Genomic DNA, 15,107 nt, shown 5'->3' with positions numbered 1-15,107 from the left:
AAACCCTGGGACCCCCCCCTAAAAACCCCTAGGACCCCCCCCCCCCAAAAACCCTGCTCATCCCCAGACCCCTCAAATTCCTAGGAGCCCCCCAAAACCTAGGGGTCTCCCCCAAAACCTCTGCCCCCCCCTCCCCAACACCTCTGGGCCCCCCAAAACCCCTTGGAACCCCCCCAAAATCCCCCCCCCCCCCCGGAGGAAGAAGACACCAAACTCCTGGTTTTCCTCATTTTATTCCATTTGATTTTAATTAATTTTCTATTAATTTATGTTATTGATGGGGGGGGGGGGGGAAGGACCAGTTCTCCCAGTAAGGGGAGTCAAGGGACATGCTGGGGGGCCAGGGGGGACCCCAGCATTTTGGGGGGGGGGGGGCTCTGGCCTCCAGGCTGGTTTGGGTGGGGGGAACCCCTCGACTCTATGGGGTGGGATTTGGGGGTTCAAGGCACTGGGGGGGGGTGTCTGTGTTGGTTGGGGGGGACCCCAACTCTATGGGGTGGGATTTGGGGGGGCTGTAAGCACATAGTGGGGGTTGGAGGGGGACCCTGATTCTCTGGGGTCAGATTTGGGGGTTCAAGGCACGTGGAGGGGGGGGGTGTCCCAGGGGTCTGGGCTGGTTGGGGGGGACCCCATTTTCTACGGGGCATTATTTGGGGGTTCAAGGCACTTGGAGGGGGGATCCAAGGGGCTGGATGTGTGTGGGGGGGGTCCCTATTTTCTATAGGGTGGGATTTGGGGGTTCAAGGCTGCCCGGGGGCGGTGTGGGAGGAGCCCGCTTTGGGGGAGCCCCCGGTTTTGGGGTCCCCCCCCTACTGTCGGGGCTCGTCGGGCGCGGGGATGCGGTGCCGCGTGGGCTCCGTGCCCCAAATCTCTCGCGCGTACTGAGCGATCGTCCGGTCGCTCGAGAACTTGCCGGACGCCGCCACGTTGCGGATCACCATGCGCGTCCATTCCCGGGGGTCCTGGGGGGGTCAGGGGGGGCTGAACCCCAAAAACAGACCCCCCCCCTGCATCCCTCCAAACCCCCCGAACCCCTTTGTGCCGCCCCATCCCGTCCCTTGGAGATTTTGGGGACCCCCCCCAGTCCCCCTCCAGGGATTTGGGGACCCCCCATTACCACCCTGAGGTTTTGGGGTCCACTCCCTGGGGTTTAAGGCTCCCCCCAGACCCCCTTGTCCCCCCCCTCTAGGATTTTGGGGATCCCCTGGACCCCCTCCTTCACTCCCCCCGTGGTTTTGGGGACCCCCCCTTTCCTCCCCATAACCTCTTGGAGGTTTTGAGGTCCCCCTGGATCCCACCCCAGGGCTCTGGGGAAGTTGGGGGGGGTATCCCTTTTGGGGGATCCCTTGGGGGGGTCATTTTGGGGGTCCCGGGGGGGTGGTGTCACTTTCGGGGTGTCCCCCGGGGGTCCCCACCTTGTAGAGGGCGCTGACTTTCTCCTGGCACTTCACGTAGGCTTCATAGTCCGCAAAGACCTTAAACCTGGGGGGGGAGGCACGGATTTGTGGGGGTCAGGGGGGACCCAGGGGTCTGAGCCCCCCAATTTTGATGGGGACCCCCATGAGGACCCCCAACTATGACGGGAACCCAACATCTGAGACCCCCACCCAACCCAACTGGATGAACCCAGGTCCTCCAGCCCCACCAAGACCAGGAGGGACCCAGTGAGGGGGACCCAGGGGTCTGAGCCCCCCAACGTCGATGGGGACCCCCATGGGGACCCCCAACCCTGACGGGAACCCAACATCTGAGACCCCCACCCAACCCAACTGGATGAACCCAGGTCCTTCAGCCCCACCAAGACCCCTTGGCACCTCCCAGGAGACTCAATGAGGGGGACCCAGGGGTCTGAGCCCCCCAACTTTGATGGGGACCCCCAACCATGAGGAGAACCCAACATCTGCGACCCCCACTCAACCCAACTCCCCAACCATGATGGGAACCCCACGTCTGGGCCCCCCACCCAACCCAACTGGAGGAACCCGTGTCCCCCATCACCCCCCGGCGTTGGGTTCCCACCCCTGGGCCCCCCCAGCCTCGGGGTCCCAGCCCCCCCCCCCCCCCCCCCCAAACCTGTCGTGGTTCATGAGCATGTTGACGATGTCGCGGAAGAGGTCGGGCTGGCGGGGGTTGAAGAAGCCGCTGCTGAGCTGGTCGACCGCCTGGCGCAGCTCCGGCAAACGCTCGTAGTAGTCGCGGGCCTGGTACCTGCGGGGGGCACGGGGGGCCATGGGGGCGACTGGGGGGCCGTGGGGGCCATGGGGGCCATGAGGAACCAGGGAGAGCCATGAGGAACCATGGAGGCCATGGGGGAGCCATGGGGGCCATGGGGGGGCCATGAGGAACCAGGGAGAGCCATGAGGAACCATGGAGGCCATGGGGGGGCCATGGGGGCTATTGGGGAGCCATGAGGAACCATGAAGGCCACTGAGGAGCCGTGGAGGCCACTGGGGAGCCATGAAGGCCATGGGGGTCCATGGGGGGCCATGGGGGGCCATTGGGGAGCCATGAGGAACCATGGAGGCCATGGGGGAGCTGTGGAGGCCACTGGGGAGCCATGAAGGCCATGGGGGGCCATGGGGGCTATTGGGGAGCCATGAGCAACCATGGAGAGCCATTGGGGAGCCATGAAGGCCATGGGGGGGCCATGGGGGCCATTGGGGAGCCATGAGGAACCATGGAGGCCACTGGGGAGCCGTGGAGGCCACTGGGGAGCCATGAAGGCCATGGGGGTCCATGGGGGGCCATGGGGGGCCATGAGGAACCATGGAGGCCATGAGGAACCATGGAGGCCATTGGGGAGCCATGAAGGCCATGGAGGGGCCATGAAGGCCATTGGGGAGCCATGAGGAACCATGGAGGCCACTGGGGAGCCATGAAGGCCATGGGGGGGCCATGGGGAGCCATGGGGAGCCATGAGGAACCATGAGGAACCATGGAGGCCACTGGGGAGCCATGAAGGCCATGGGGGTCCATGGGGAGCCATGGGGAGCCTTGAGGAACCACGGAGAGCCATGAGGAACCATGGAGGCCACTGGGGAGCCATGGAGGCCATGGAGGGGCCATCGGGGAACCATGAGGAATCACGAAGAGCCGTGAGGACCATGGGGGCCACTGGGGTTCACTGGGTGCCATGGGGGTCCCCATGGGGGTCAGTGGGGTTCACCGGGTGGCCTGGGACCCCCGTGGGTCTCTGCGAGTTCCCCCACCCCTGGCGGTCGAGCGCCTCGACGTCGGGCACGCGCATGCCGAAGATGAAGAGATTCTCCTCTCCCGCCTCCTCCGCCATCTCCACGTTGGCCCCGTCCATCGTGCCGATGGTCAGCGCCCCGTTCAGCATGAACTTCATGTTCCCGGTGCCCGACGCCTCCGTCCCGGCCGTGGAGATCTGCTCCGACAGGTCGGCCGCCGGGATCACTGCAGGGACAGCGGGTCTGGGGGGTCAGAGGGGGGGTTCTGGGCTTGAGAGTTGAGTTTCGGGGTTCAGAGGTGGGTCTTGGGGCCCCCTTCCCATCTTGGCCAGCAAGACCCAGTCGTTCTCCATAAGAGCTTGGAGATACTGGGGTGAGTTTTGGAGCTTGGGGTTGAGTTTTGAGGTGGGAAGTCAGGTTTTGGGGTTCAGAGTCGAGTTTTGGGGGTTCGGAGATGGGTTTTAGGGCTCAAAGTTGGGTTTTGGGGCCCCCTTCCCGTCTTGGCCAGCAACACCCGGTGGTTCTCCATAAGAGCTTGGAGATGCTGGAGGTTCTTGGTGGGGCTGGGGGATGCTGGGGTGGGTTTTAGAGCTTGGGGTTGAGTTTTGGGGTGCAAAGTCAGGTTTTGGGGTCCCCTTCCCATCTTGGCCAGCAACACCCGGTGGTTCTCCATAAGACCTTGGAGATGCTGGAGGTTCTTGGTGGGGCTGGGGGATGCTGGGGTGGGTTTCGGGGTTCGGTGTTGGGTTTCGGGGTTCAGGGTGGGTTTCGGGGCGCCCTACCCTTCTCGGCCAGCGACACACGGTAGTTCTCGAGGAAGAGGACCTTGAGGCGGTCGCCCACCGCCGGGTCCTGGTTGACGACGTCGCCGATGGCCGTGACCAGCTTGATGATCAGCTTGGCCATGTGGTACCCGGGGGCCGCCTGGGAAAAGGGGGCTCAGGGGGACCCCCAAACACCATGGGGACCCCCGAGCCCCCACAAACCCCCAGTGGGACCCCTCCCCAAATTCCCTGGGACCCCCCCCGACCCCCAAATCCCCACAGGGACCCCCGAGCCTCCCAAATCCCGGGAGGGGGTTGACCTGGGAGCCCCCCCAAATCCCCAGAGGGACCCCTGGACCCCACCCCAAATTCCCCTGAGACCCCCCCAAACTCCCTGCGAACCCCCTGAATCCCCAACCCCCCCCAAATCCCCACAGAAGACCTACACCCCAGACCCCAGGACCCCCCCAAACACCCCCAAACCCCCATGGACCCCCCCCAGCCCCCCCTCTGCCCTCACCTTCCCCCCGATCATGACAGTCCGGGGCACAAAGGGTTTGTTGGGGTCCTTCCTGATCCCTGCGGGGTGGGGGGAACCCAAATCAGGGGGGGGTCTAAGTTGTGGGGGGCCCCCCCCCCAGTTTCGGGGTCCCCCAGTTTTGGGGTGCGCTCAGGGTTGTAGAGGGAGATGACGTGGAGGCAGCTGAGCAGCTGCTGCTTGAGGACCTTGGGTTGGGTTGGGTTGGGGTTGGGTTTGGGGACTCCTCTCATTTTTGGGGTCCCGTTTTGGGCCCCCCCCCCCAGTTTTGGGGTCCCCCCCGTTTTGGGGGCGCACTCACGGTTGTAGAGGGTGATGACGTGGAGGCAGTTGAGCAGCTGCCGCTTGTACTCGTGGATGCGTTTGACTTGGACGTCGAAGAGCGAGTTGGGGTTGATCCTCACGCCCTGCGCTCGCTCCAGGAACGCCGCGAACTTCAATTTGTTCTCCTGGAGAAGTGGGGGGGAGGGTGGGCACGTGGGACCCCAAAACCCACTGACACCCCCCCCACAGGGCCCCCCAAGGCCCCCCCCAAGACCTGTTTGACTTTGGCGACGTCGCGGATGAAGGATTCGTCGTCCACGAAGTCGCGGAGGCGCTGGAGCTGGTCCAGGTCGGCCACGAAATCCTCGCCGATGCGCTGAGGAGAGACCCACAGCGACAAATAGCGACCCCCCCAGACCCATAGTGACCCCCCCAGCCCCATAGCGACCCCCCCAGACCCATAGTGACCCCCCCAGCCCCATAGTGACCCCCACCTGGGCGATGACGTCAGCCAGCCCCGGGTTGCAGAGCAGCAGCCAGCGCCGGGGGGTGATGCCGTTGGTTTTGTTCTGGAATTTATGGGGCTCCAGCTCGTAGAAATCCTTGAACCTGGTGGTGGGGGAGATGTTGGAGGGTGGAGAAGAGGATGAGGATGGAGGTGGGATGGGGAGAAGAATGAAGATGAGGGAGGGGATGGAGGTGAGGCCAAAGGTGAGGATGAGGATGGGATGGATCGGGGATGAGGATGAGGATGGAGATGGGGATGGGGATGGAGATGGAGATGATGGAGGAGATGGAGATGGAGATGGGGATGGGGATGGAGATGGAGATGATGGAGGAGATGGAGATGATGGAGGAGATGGAGATGGAGATGGAGATGGGGATGGGGATGATGGAGGAGATGGAGATGGAGATGGAGATGGGGATGGGGATGGAGATGGAGATGGAGATGATGGAGGAGATGGAGATGGAGATGGGGATGGGGATGGAGATGGAGATGGAGATGGAGATGGAGATGGAGATGATGGAGGAGATGGAGATGGAGATGGAGATGGAGATGGGGATGGGGATGGAGATGGGGATGGAGATGGGGATGGAGATGGGGATGGAGATGGGGATGGAGATGGAGATGGGGATGGGGATGGGGATGGGTTTGAGGACAGGATGAGGACAAGGATGGGAAGGGATGACAATGGGATGAGGATGATGATGATGAGGACGGGACGGGGATGAGGGATGGAGCTGCGATGACCCTTGAAGAAGGCTGAGACCCAGGGTCCCCCTGGGGGTCTGGGAGGCCTCGGGGGGCAGGTGTGGGGTGGGCGTGGGGCAGGCGGGGCCGTACACGCTGTCCTTGAGGATCTCGGAGTGGATGCGGGCGACGCCGTTGACCGCGTGGGCGCCCACCAGGCAGAGATGAGCCATGTTGATGCGCTTGACCGGACCCTCCTCCACCAGCGACATCCGGCGCAGCCGCGCGTGGTCCCCGGGGAAGGCCGCGTAGACGCGCTGTGGGGCAGGGCTGACCCATAGCCACTCACGGCTGCCCCACACAGACACCCTGGACCCACGGCTGCCCCACGTAGAGACCCCTGGACCCATGGGTGCCCCACAGGGACCCACCGCTGCCCCACATGGAGCCCCTAGACCCACGGCTGCCCCACATAGAGCCCCTGGACCCACCGCTGCCCCACATGGAGCCCCTAGACCCATGGGTGCCCCACATAGAGCCCCTAGACCCACAAGTGCCCCTCATAAAGCCCCTGGACCCACAGTTGCCCCACATGGAGCCCCATGGATCCATGACTGCCCCACGTAGAGCCCCTGGACCCATGGGTGCCCCACAGGGACCCACAGCTGCCACAGAGGGAGCCCTTAGACCCACAGCTGCCCCACAGAGAGCCCCTAGACCCACAAGTGCCCCTCATAAAGCCCCTGGACCCACAGTTGCCCCACATGGAGCCCCCAAGGATCCATGGCTGCCCCACATAATGCCCCTAGACCCATGGCTGCCCCATATGGAGCCCCTAGACCCATGGCTGCCCCACCGGGAGCCTCTAGACCCACAGCTGTCCCACAGGGACCCACAGCTGCCCCACAGGGACCAACGACTGCCCCACATAGAGCCCCTGGACCCACAGTTGCCCCTCATAAAGCCCCTGGACCCACAGTTGCCCCACGTGGAGCCCCATGGATCCATGGCTGCCCCACATGGAGGCCCTAGACCCATGGCTGCCCCACAGGGACCCACAGCAGCCCCACCCCCGCCCCTTTGGCTCAGACCACGCCCCCTCAGGCTCAAGCCCCGCCCCTCCCCGGGCCCCATTCACAAGCTGCATCCCTCCCAGGCCCCGCCCCCTGCTCACAAGCCACGCCCCTTTCCCACGCCACGCCCCTTTCCTCAGGCCCCGCCCCCTCCCCAGGCCCCGCCCCCTCCCCGGCCCCTTCGCTCACGTCGAGGAAGCGCTGGTTGATCTCGTAGATGATCTGCAGGTGCCGCGGCAGCAGCGCCTCCAGCAGGTGCAGCGGCCACCGCTCCAGCGCCTCGGGCAGCACCGTGTGGTTGGTGTAGGCGCAGCTGCGAACCGTCACGTCCCACGCCTGGCGGGGACGCCCGGAGATGGCACCCGCGGCACCCACCGGCACCCTCCGGAACCCTCCAGAACCCTCTGGAACCCTCCAGAACCCTCCGGAACACTCCGGAACCCTCTAGAACCCTCCAGAACCCTCCAGAACCCTCTGGAACCCTCCAGGACCCACCGGAACCCTCCAGGACCCACTGGGGACCCACAGTGACCAGGACACCAAAGCCTGACCCCGTCCCCTCGCCCCCCGCCATGTCCCCCCCATCCTCTCAGCCCACCTTGTCCCAGCCCAGCTTCTCCTCGTCCACCAGGATCCGCATCAGCTCGGGGATCGCCAGGGATGGGTGGGTGTCGTTGAGCTGGATGGCGACCTGCGGGGACACACGGGGACACGGGATGAGGACACGGGATGGGGAGAGGGACATGGAGGGACACAGGATGGACACGGGAGGGACACGAGAGGGACACGGAGAGGGACACGGAGAGAGACACGGAGAGGGACACGGAGAGGGACACGGAGAGGGACACCGAGAGGGACACGAGAGGGACACGGAGAGGGACACGGAGAGGGACATGGAGAGGGACATGGAGAGAGACACAGAGAGGGACACGAGAGGGACACGGAGAGGGACATGGAGAGGGACACGGAGAGGGACACGGAGAGAGACACGGAGAGAGACACGGAGAGGGACACGGAGAGGGACACGGAGAGAGACACGGAGAGGGACACGGAGAGGGACACGGAGAGAGACACAGAGAGGGACATGGAGAGGGACACGAGAGGGACACGAGAGGGACATGGAGAGGGACATGGAGAGGGACACGGAGAGAGACACGGAGAGGGACATGGAGAGGGACATGGAGAGAGACACGGAGAGGGACATGGAGAGGGACATGGAGAGAGAAACAGAGAGGGACATGGAGAGGGACACGAGAGGGACATGAGAGGGACACCGAGAGGGACACGAGAGGGACACGGAGAGGGACACGGAGAGGGACACGGAGAGGGACATGGAGAGGGACACGAGAGGGACACGAGAGGGACACGGAGACGGACATGGAGAGGGACACGGAGAGGGACATATCTGGGGGCACAGGATGGGGACAGGATGGCAACAGGGTCTGGGGACACGGGAAGGACACGAGATGGGACGTGGGATGGAGACGTGGTGAGGAACACGGTTGGGACACGAGAGGAACACGGCTTGAGGACACGGGATGGGGACGTGGGATGTGGACACGGGGACACGGGATGGGGACACGGGGACACGGGATGGGGTCGGGGGGTGACCTTGTCGGGGAAGGCGTCGAACTGGGTGCGCACGGGGTCCCGGCAGCCGAACTGGGCGGCCTTGAAGCGCCGCACGATGTCGTGGAGCGTGGCCGCCACCACGAAATATTCCTGCTTGAGCCGCAGCTCCTTCCCCTCGAAGAACTGGGGGGGGGGGGGGGGGGCGGGGGGGATCAGCGGGACCCCCATACAGCAGGACACCCCCCCCCCCAGAGACAATGGGACACAGGGAACCCCCCTTAGTGCCCCTTCCAGCTCCCCCATTGCCCTCCCAGTCCCCCCCATTGCCCCTTAGTGCCCCCGCCATGGGTCCCCAGCCCCTCCATGGCCCCCCTCATAGGTCCCCAGACCCCCCCGTTGTCCCCCCTGTGGGTCCCCAACCCCCTCATTGCCCCCCCCCCCAGCATTATCGGGGTGCCCCCCCCTCACGTTGTCGTTGGGGTACAGGACACGCGAGATGTTCTCGGCCAAGTTCCGGTCCAGCACGGCCTGGATGTACCCCCCGACATTGACTGCGGGGAGGGGGGCGTCAGGGGGGGTCATTTGGGGGGGCTTGGGGTTCAGTTTGGGGGGGTTGGGGTATTTTGGGGTTCAGTTTGGGGGTTCATTTTGGGGACCTGGGGTGCTTTGGGGTTCGTTTTGGCGAGTTTGGGTTCATTTGGGGGGCTTTGGGGTTCATTTTGGGTGGTTTGAGGAGTTTTGGCGTTCATTTTTTGGTGTTTTGGGGTTCATTTGGGGGGTTTGAGGTGGTTTTGGGTTAATTTAGGGGGGGTTGGGGTTCATTGTGGGTGGTTTGGAGGTGTTTTGGGGTTCGTTTGGGGGGGTTGGGGCACTTTTGGGTTTATTTTTTGGTGTTTTGGGGTTCATTTTGGGGGGTTGAGGTGTTTTGGGGTTAATTTAGGGGGGTTTGGGGTTCATTTGGGGGTTTGGGCGATTTTGGGGTTCATTTTTTGGTGTTTTGGGGGGGTTTGGGGGACTTTTGGGTTCATTTTTTGGTGTTTTGGGGTTCATTTGGGGGGTTTGAGGTGGTTTTGGGTTAATTTAGGGGGTTTGGGGTTCATTGTGGGGGGTTTGGGGGATTTTTGGGTCCGTTTTTTGGTGTTTTGGGGTTCGTTTTGGGGGGTTCGGACTCACAGTCCTTGAGGTTGAAGTCGTTGGGGGCTCGCGCCGACCAGAGCCTCATGGTGTTGACCGTGTTGTTGCGGTAGCCGGGCACGGGCGTGTCGTACGGCAGCGCCAGCACCACCTGCGGCGCACACGCGTGTGCAAGGGGCAACCCCCGGCTCCCCACAACCCCCGCCCCCCCCTTCCAGCCCTCGCACGAGCACCCGGGCCCCTCGCACGAGCATTCTGACCTCTCGCACAAGCAACCCGTGCCCTCACAGGGTCTCTGGCTCCCTCGCACGCGCACACTCTCCCCTCGCACGAGCACCCTCGCACGGCTTCGCACGCTCCCACGTGCCCTCGCAAACCGCCACGCGCCCTCACACCGCTCGCACGCTCGCCTTGCGCCCTCGCACGCTCTCGCACGCTCTCGCACGCTCTCGCACGGCCTCGCACGGCCTCGCACGCTCTCGCACGGCCTCGCACACCTGCGTGTCCAGCCAGCGGGCGCCCTGGGGTCCGTGCTCCACGCGGCCGTAGAAGTGCACGGGGATGGTGTATTCAGGCCGCGCTTTCTCCCAGGGGTTCCCGAAGCGAAGCCAGTCGTCCGCCTCCTCCACCTGAACCCCGAAACAGACCCCGAAAATGGACACGGGGACCCCGGGAACCCCCAGGGACCCCAACAATGGGCACGGGGACCCCAAAATGGATCCAGGGACCCAAAAAAAACCCCAAAAATGGACACAGGGAGCCCAGAAACCCCAGGCACCCCAAAAATGGGCACGGGGAGCCCAAAATGGATCCGGGGACCCCCAAAACCCCAAAAAAATGGACACAGGGACCCCCAAAACCCCAAAAATGGACACGGGGACCCCAAAATGGATCCGGGGACCCCCCAAACCCCCCAAAAATGGACACAGGGACTCTGAAAACGGAGCGAGGGACACCAAAAATGGACCCAGGGACCCCCAAAACCCCAAAAATGGACATGGGGAGCCCAAAAATTAAGCAAGGGACCCCCAAACCCCCCCCCAAAATGGACACTGGGACTCCGAAAATGGAGCGAGGGACACCAAAAATGGACCCAGGGACCCCCAAACCCCCAAACATGGACCCAGGGAGCCCAAAAATGGACCCAGGGACCCCCAAAACCCCCAAAATGGACACAGGAGCCAAAAATTAAGCAAGGGACCCAAAATGGACCCCAGGACCCTCAAAATGGCCCCAGGGAGCCTGAAAATGGACTCAGGGACCCCCCAAACGCCCCCAGAAGCCCAAAATGGACCCGGAGACCCCCCAAAATGGACCCAGGGACCCCCAAAACCCCAAGAATGGAGCCAGGTACCGCAAAAAAGGAGCAAGGGACCCCCAAAATGGACACAGGGACCCAAAAAAATGGACACTGGGGTCCCCAAAACACCAAAAAACGGAGCGAGGGACCCCAAAAACGGACACGAGGAGCTGAAAAATGGATATGGGCAACCCCAAAACCCCCAGGGAGCCCCAAAAAACGGACCCAAGGACCCCCAAAATCCCCTAGGAACCCGCACTAACATCCCCGGGACCCCCCCAAACTCCCCCCCAGGGATCCCAAAAATGGACCCCAGGGCCCCCCCCAGAACCCCTGGGACCCCCCCCACCTGCCAGCCCCCCTGGATCTTCTGTTGAAGATGCCGAACTCGTATCGGATGCCGTAGCCGTAGGCAGCCAGGCCCAGGGTGGCCATCGAGTCCAGGAAACAGGCTACCAAGTTGGGGGGGGGGGGGGGGGCATCAAGACCCCCCCCAGACCTCCCAGACCCCTTAGAGCCCCCTCAGACCCCCTTCCCCTCCTCTTTTGACCCCCAGACCCCTTAGAACCCTCACAAACCCCCCTTTTTGACTCCTAGACCCCCCCAAGAACCACCTGCCCCCCCTTTTGACCCCCCCTTTTAACCCCCACACCCCTTAGAGCCCCCGCAAACTCCCCTTCCCCCCCTCTCTTGACTCCCAGACCCCTTAGAGCCCCCCCAGACCCCCCATTTTGACCCCCCAAACCTCTTAGAGCCCCCTGAGACCTCCCCCTGCCCCCCTCTTTTGACCCCTAGACCCCTTAGAGCCCCCCCAGACCCCCCATTTTGACCCCAGACCCCTTAGAGCCCCCCCTCAGCCCCCCCAAACCCCCCATTTTTGACCCCAGACCCTTAGAACCCCCTCAGACCCCCCTGTGCCCCCGTTTTTGACACCCAGGATCCCCCCAACCACCCCTCCCCAGACTCCCCGCCCCCCCCAAGCCCTGCCCCCCCTTTTTTTTGCCCCCCCCACCTGCCAGCCGCCCAAGCCCCCCGTTTCCCAGTCCGCGTCCTCCTCCATCTCCTGCAGCTCCTCCATGTCCAGGCCCAGCTGGGTGGGGGAGGGGGCAAAAAGGGGGGTCAAGGGGACCCCAAAACCACCACAGAGCCACAGAGCCCCCCCCAAACCACCCCAGCCCCCCAAATCCTGCTTTATCCCCCCCATAATCCCTCCACCCCCCCCACATCGCCCCCTGTGCCCCCCCAATTGCCTCCCAGCCCCCCAAATCCCACTGCATCCCCCCCAAATCCACTCCAACCCCCAATTGCCCCCCCAAACCTGGTTCAGCCCCCTTTTTCCACCCCGTAGCCCCCCCAAACCCCTCCAAATCCCCCTCATAGCCCCCCCAAACACCTCCAACCCCCCCAATCCACCCTAACCCCCCCCGTACCTCCCAATTGCCCCCCTGACTTGCTTTAGCCCCCCTTTTTCCACCCTGTAGCCCCCCCCAACCCCTCCAAATCCCCCCCAATCCCCCAATTTCCCCCACAGGCCCCCCCCAAATCCCCACCTGAGCCCCCCCCGAGCCCCCACCTGGTACAGAGCCTCCTCGCAGGCGCTTTGCAGCCCCAGATTCACCATCGTGTTCTGCCAGCGTCCGCCCCATGTAAAACTCCAGCGAGATGTAGTAGATTCTCTAGAAGGGGGGGGACACGGGGGGGGGTCGCTTGAGGGGAGCTCGGACCCCCCCTTGGCCATAGGGACCCCCCCAAACCTTCCCCCCCCCCCCCCCCCCATCCCGTTCCATCCTCCTCCTCGCGATCCGATATCAGCGGGAAAGGTCAGGATAAAATTAACTGTGCTGGGGGGGGGGAACCTTGTGTGACCCCCCCAAACCCTCCAGTGACCCCCCCAAATCCAGTGACCTCCCCCTAACCTGCACCCCCAACCCAGGGACACCCCCCCACCCCAGACCCAGTGACCCCCTCAACCTGCCCCCCCATAGACCCTGTGACCCCCCCCCAAACCTGTGACCCCCCCCAAACCTGTGACCCCCACAATCTGCCCCCCCATAGACCCTGTGACCCCCCCAAACCTGTGACCCCCCCCAAAATCTGCCCTTTAACCCCCCCCAGGAAACCCTCAAACCCCTCCAATCCCTGTATCCCTCAGCATCCCTTGAACCCCAGGAGCCCCCAAACCCCTCCAGGACCCCAAAACCCCCAGGGCTCCTCAGGACCCCCCAAACCCCTCCAATCCCTGCATCCCTCAGCATCCCTCGAACCCCAGGACCCCCCAAACCCCCTCCAGGACCCCCCAGGACCCCTCCAGGACCCCCAAAACCCCTACAGGACTCCTCAGGACCCCCAAACCCCTCCAATCCCTGTATCCCTCAGCATCCCTTGAACCCCAGGAGCCCCCAAACCCCTCCAGGACCCCCAAAACCCCTACAGGGCTCCTCAGGACCCCCCAAAACCCTTCAATCCCTGTAATCCCTCAGCATACCTCGAACCCCAGGACCCCCCAAACCCCCTCCAGCCCCCCCAGGACCCCCCAAAACCCTCCAATCCCTGTATCCCTCAGCATCCCTCGAACCCCAGGACCCCCCAAACCCCCTCCAGCCCCCCCAGGACCCCCCAAAACCCTCCAATCCCTGCATCCCTCAGCATCCCTTGAACCCCAGGACCCCCCAAACCCCTCGAGGACCCCCAAAACCCCTACAGGACTCCTCAGGACCCCCCCAAACCCCTCCAATCCCCGCATCCCTCAGCATCCCTTGAACCCCAGGACCCCCCAAACCCCTCCAGGACCCCCCAGGCCCCCCCAACCCCCCCACCTTGGGGTCCTTCTCGTAGTAGTACTGCTGTGTGCGCAGCCACCGCCCCACGAGGTGGTCGCGGACGGCGTGCGCGAGGGCGAAGTAGAAGTCGCGGGCGGTGGCCACGTTGCGGTCCTTGACGAGGGTGAAGTGGAGGTGGCGGTTGAAGCTTCGCTTGAGCTCCGAGACCCCCTCGGCCCCCGCCAGGGCCCCGCACGCTGATCTGCTTCCGGCGCTCGGCGTCCGACAGCGGCCGCGACATCGCTGCGCTCGATGATCCGCAGTCGATCCGGAGCGAGCAAAGGGAGTCGGGAACGAGGAGCGAAGGGATGAGGGAGTTGGGAGAGAGATCTGGAGGTTGGGGGGCTCTGGAGGTGAGGGAAGCCGGAGTGAGACGGAATCCGGAGTCAGGGGGGTCTAGGAGGTGGGAATCTTGGATGAAGAGGGAGATGGAGAGTCAGGGGGTTCTGGAAGGGGAGAATCTGGAGTCCAGGAGCTCTAGGAGGTGGGAATCTGGATGAAGAGGAGATCCAGGGGGTTCTGGGAGTGGGAATCTGGAGTCAGCGGGGTCTGGGATGGGGAAATCTGGAGTCCGGGAGCTCTAGGAGGTGGGAATCTGGATGAAGAGGGAGATCCAGAGCCGGGGGGGGGTCTGGGAGGGGGCGAATCCGGATTCAGGGGGTCTGGAATGGGGAGGAATCCGGACTCGGGGGTCCGGGGGGGGTCCGGGGGCTCCGAGGTCGCCCGAGCGGGGCCGGGGGGGCTCTGGGGGAGCTGCTGCTTTAAGCCTGCGCCTCGTTCATTATTCATGGGGGGGGGGGGGAAGAAAGGACACCCCCCCCCACAAATCCCAGCAGGTGCAGGAGACCCCGCCCCTTAATTAATTATTCATTAGGGCAGCCCCCCCCCCAATGGGCCAAGAGAAGGGGGGGGGGGCTCAAATTGGGGGGGGTAAGGGGGGTCTTGGGGGGCTGAGGGAGAAGGGGGGGTCGGGGGGATCTAGTGCTAAGGAGGGGGGGAGCCCAGCGGGAGATTTGGGGGGGGGGGGTGGTGGTTCCTGTGTGTCCCCCCCACCCCCCCCCCGGTAACCGGAGCCCCCACGGCTCAAGGTCGCGACATTTGGGTGACCCGGAGGGTGAGTGACGGGCACAGGGGGTGCCCCCCCCCCCCCAACCTCCCCCCCCCCCTCCTAAACACCCCCCCCCCGCTCGGGTTTCATATGGGGGGGGTGAAATGTGACCCTGTGGGGGCTGGGAGAAATAGAGGGGGGGCAATAAATGG

At 64.0% G+C, this 15,107-nt stretch overlaps 1 protein-coding gene across 1 annotated transcript; it reads right to left on the bottom strand.

Annotated features, from left to right (window-relative positions):
• Window positions 1-214: 214 nt before the first annotated feature.
• On the bottom strand, window positions 215-14,488 carry PYGM (glycogen phosphorylase, muscle associated). The gene is given in 24 exon segments (XM_069882624.1): window positions 215-962; window positions 1,416-1,482; window positions 2,074-2,208; window positions 3,210-3,417; window positions 3,974-4,115; window positions 4,476-4,534; window positions 4,795-4,942; window positions 5,032-5,133; window positions 5,252-5,366; window positions 6,103-6,266; window positions 7,212-7,358; window positions 7,621-7,713; window positions 8,634-8,777; window positions 9,063-9,145; window positions 9,768-9,879; window positions 10,226-10,357; window positions 11,378-11,400; window positions 11,403-11,480; window positions 12,041-12,076; window positions 12,079-12,118; window positions 12,602-12,658; window positions 12,660-12,704; window positions 13,845-14,033; window positions 14,035-14,488. Coding segments are annotated over 24 exon segments (2,526 nt in total). The 5' UTR covers window positions 14,089-14,488; the 3' UTR covers window positions 215-809.
• Window positions 14,489-15,107: the final 619 nt, after the last annotated feature.

This window comes from Phaenicophaeus curvirostris, unplaced genomic scaffold, assembly GCF_032191515.1.
Source record: "Phaenicophaeus curvirostris isolate KB17595 unplaced genomic scaffold, BPBGC_Pcur_1.0 scaffold_249, whole genome shotgun sequence".
Lineage (NCBI taxonomy): Eukaryota > Metazoa > Chordata > Aves > Cuculiformes > Cuculidae > Phaenicophaeus > Phaenicophaeus curvirostris.
The sequence above is the reverse complement of the archived record's forward strand: the minus strand, read 5'-3'. Positions and strand labels throughout refer to the sequence as shown.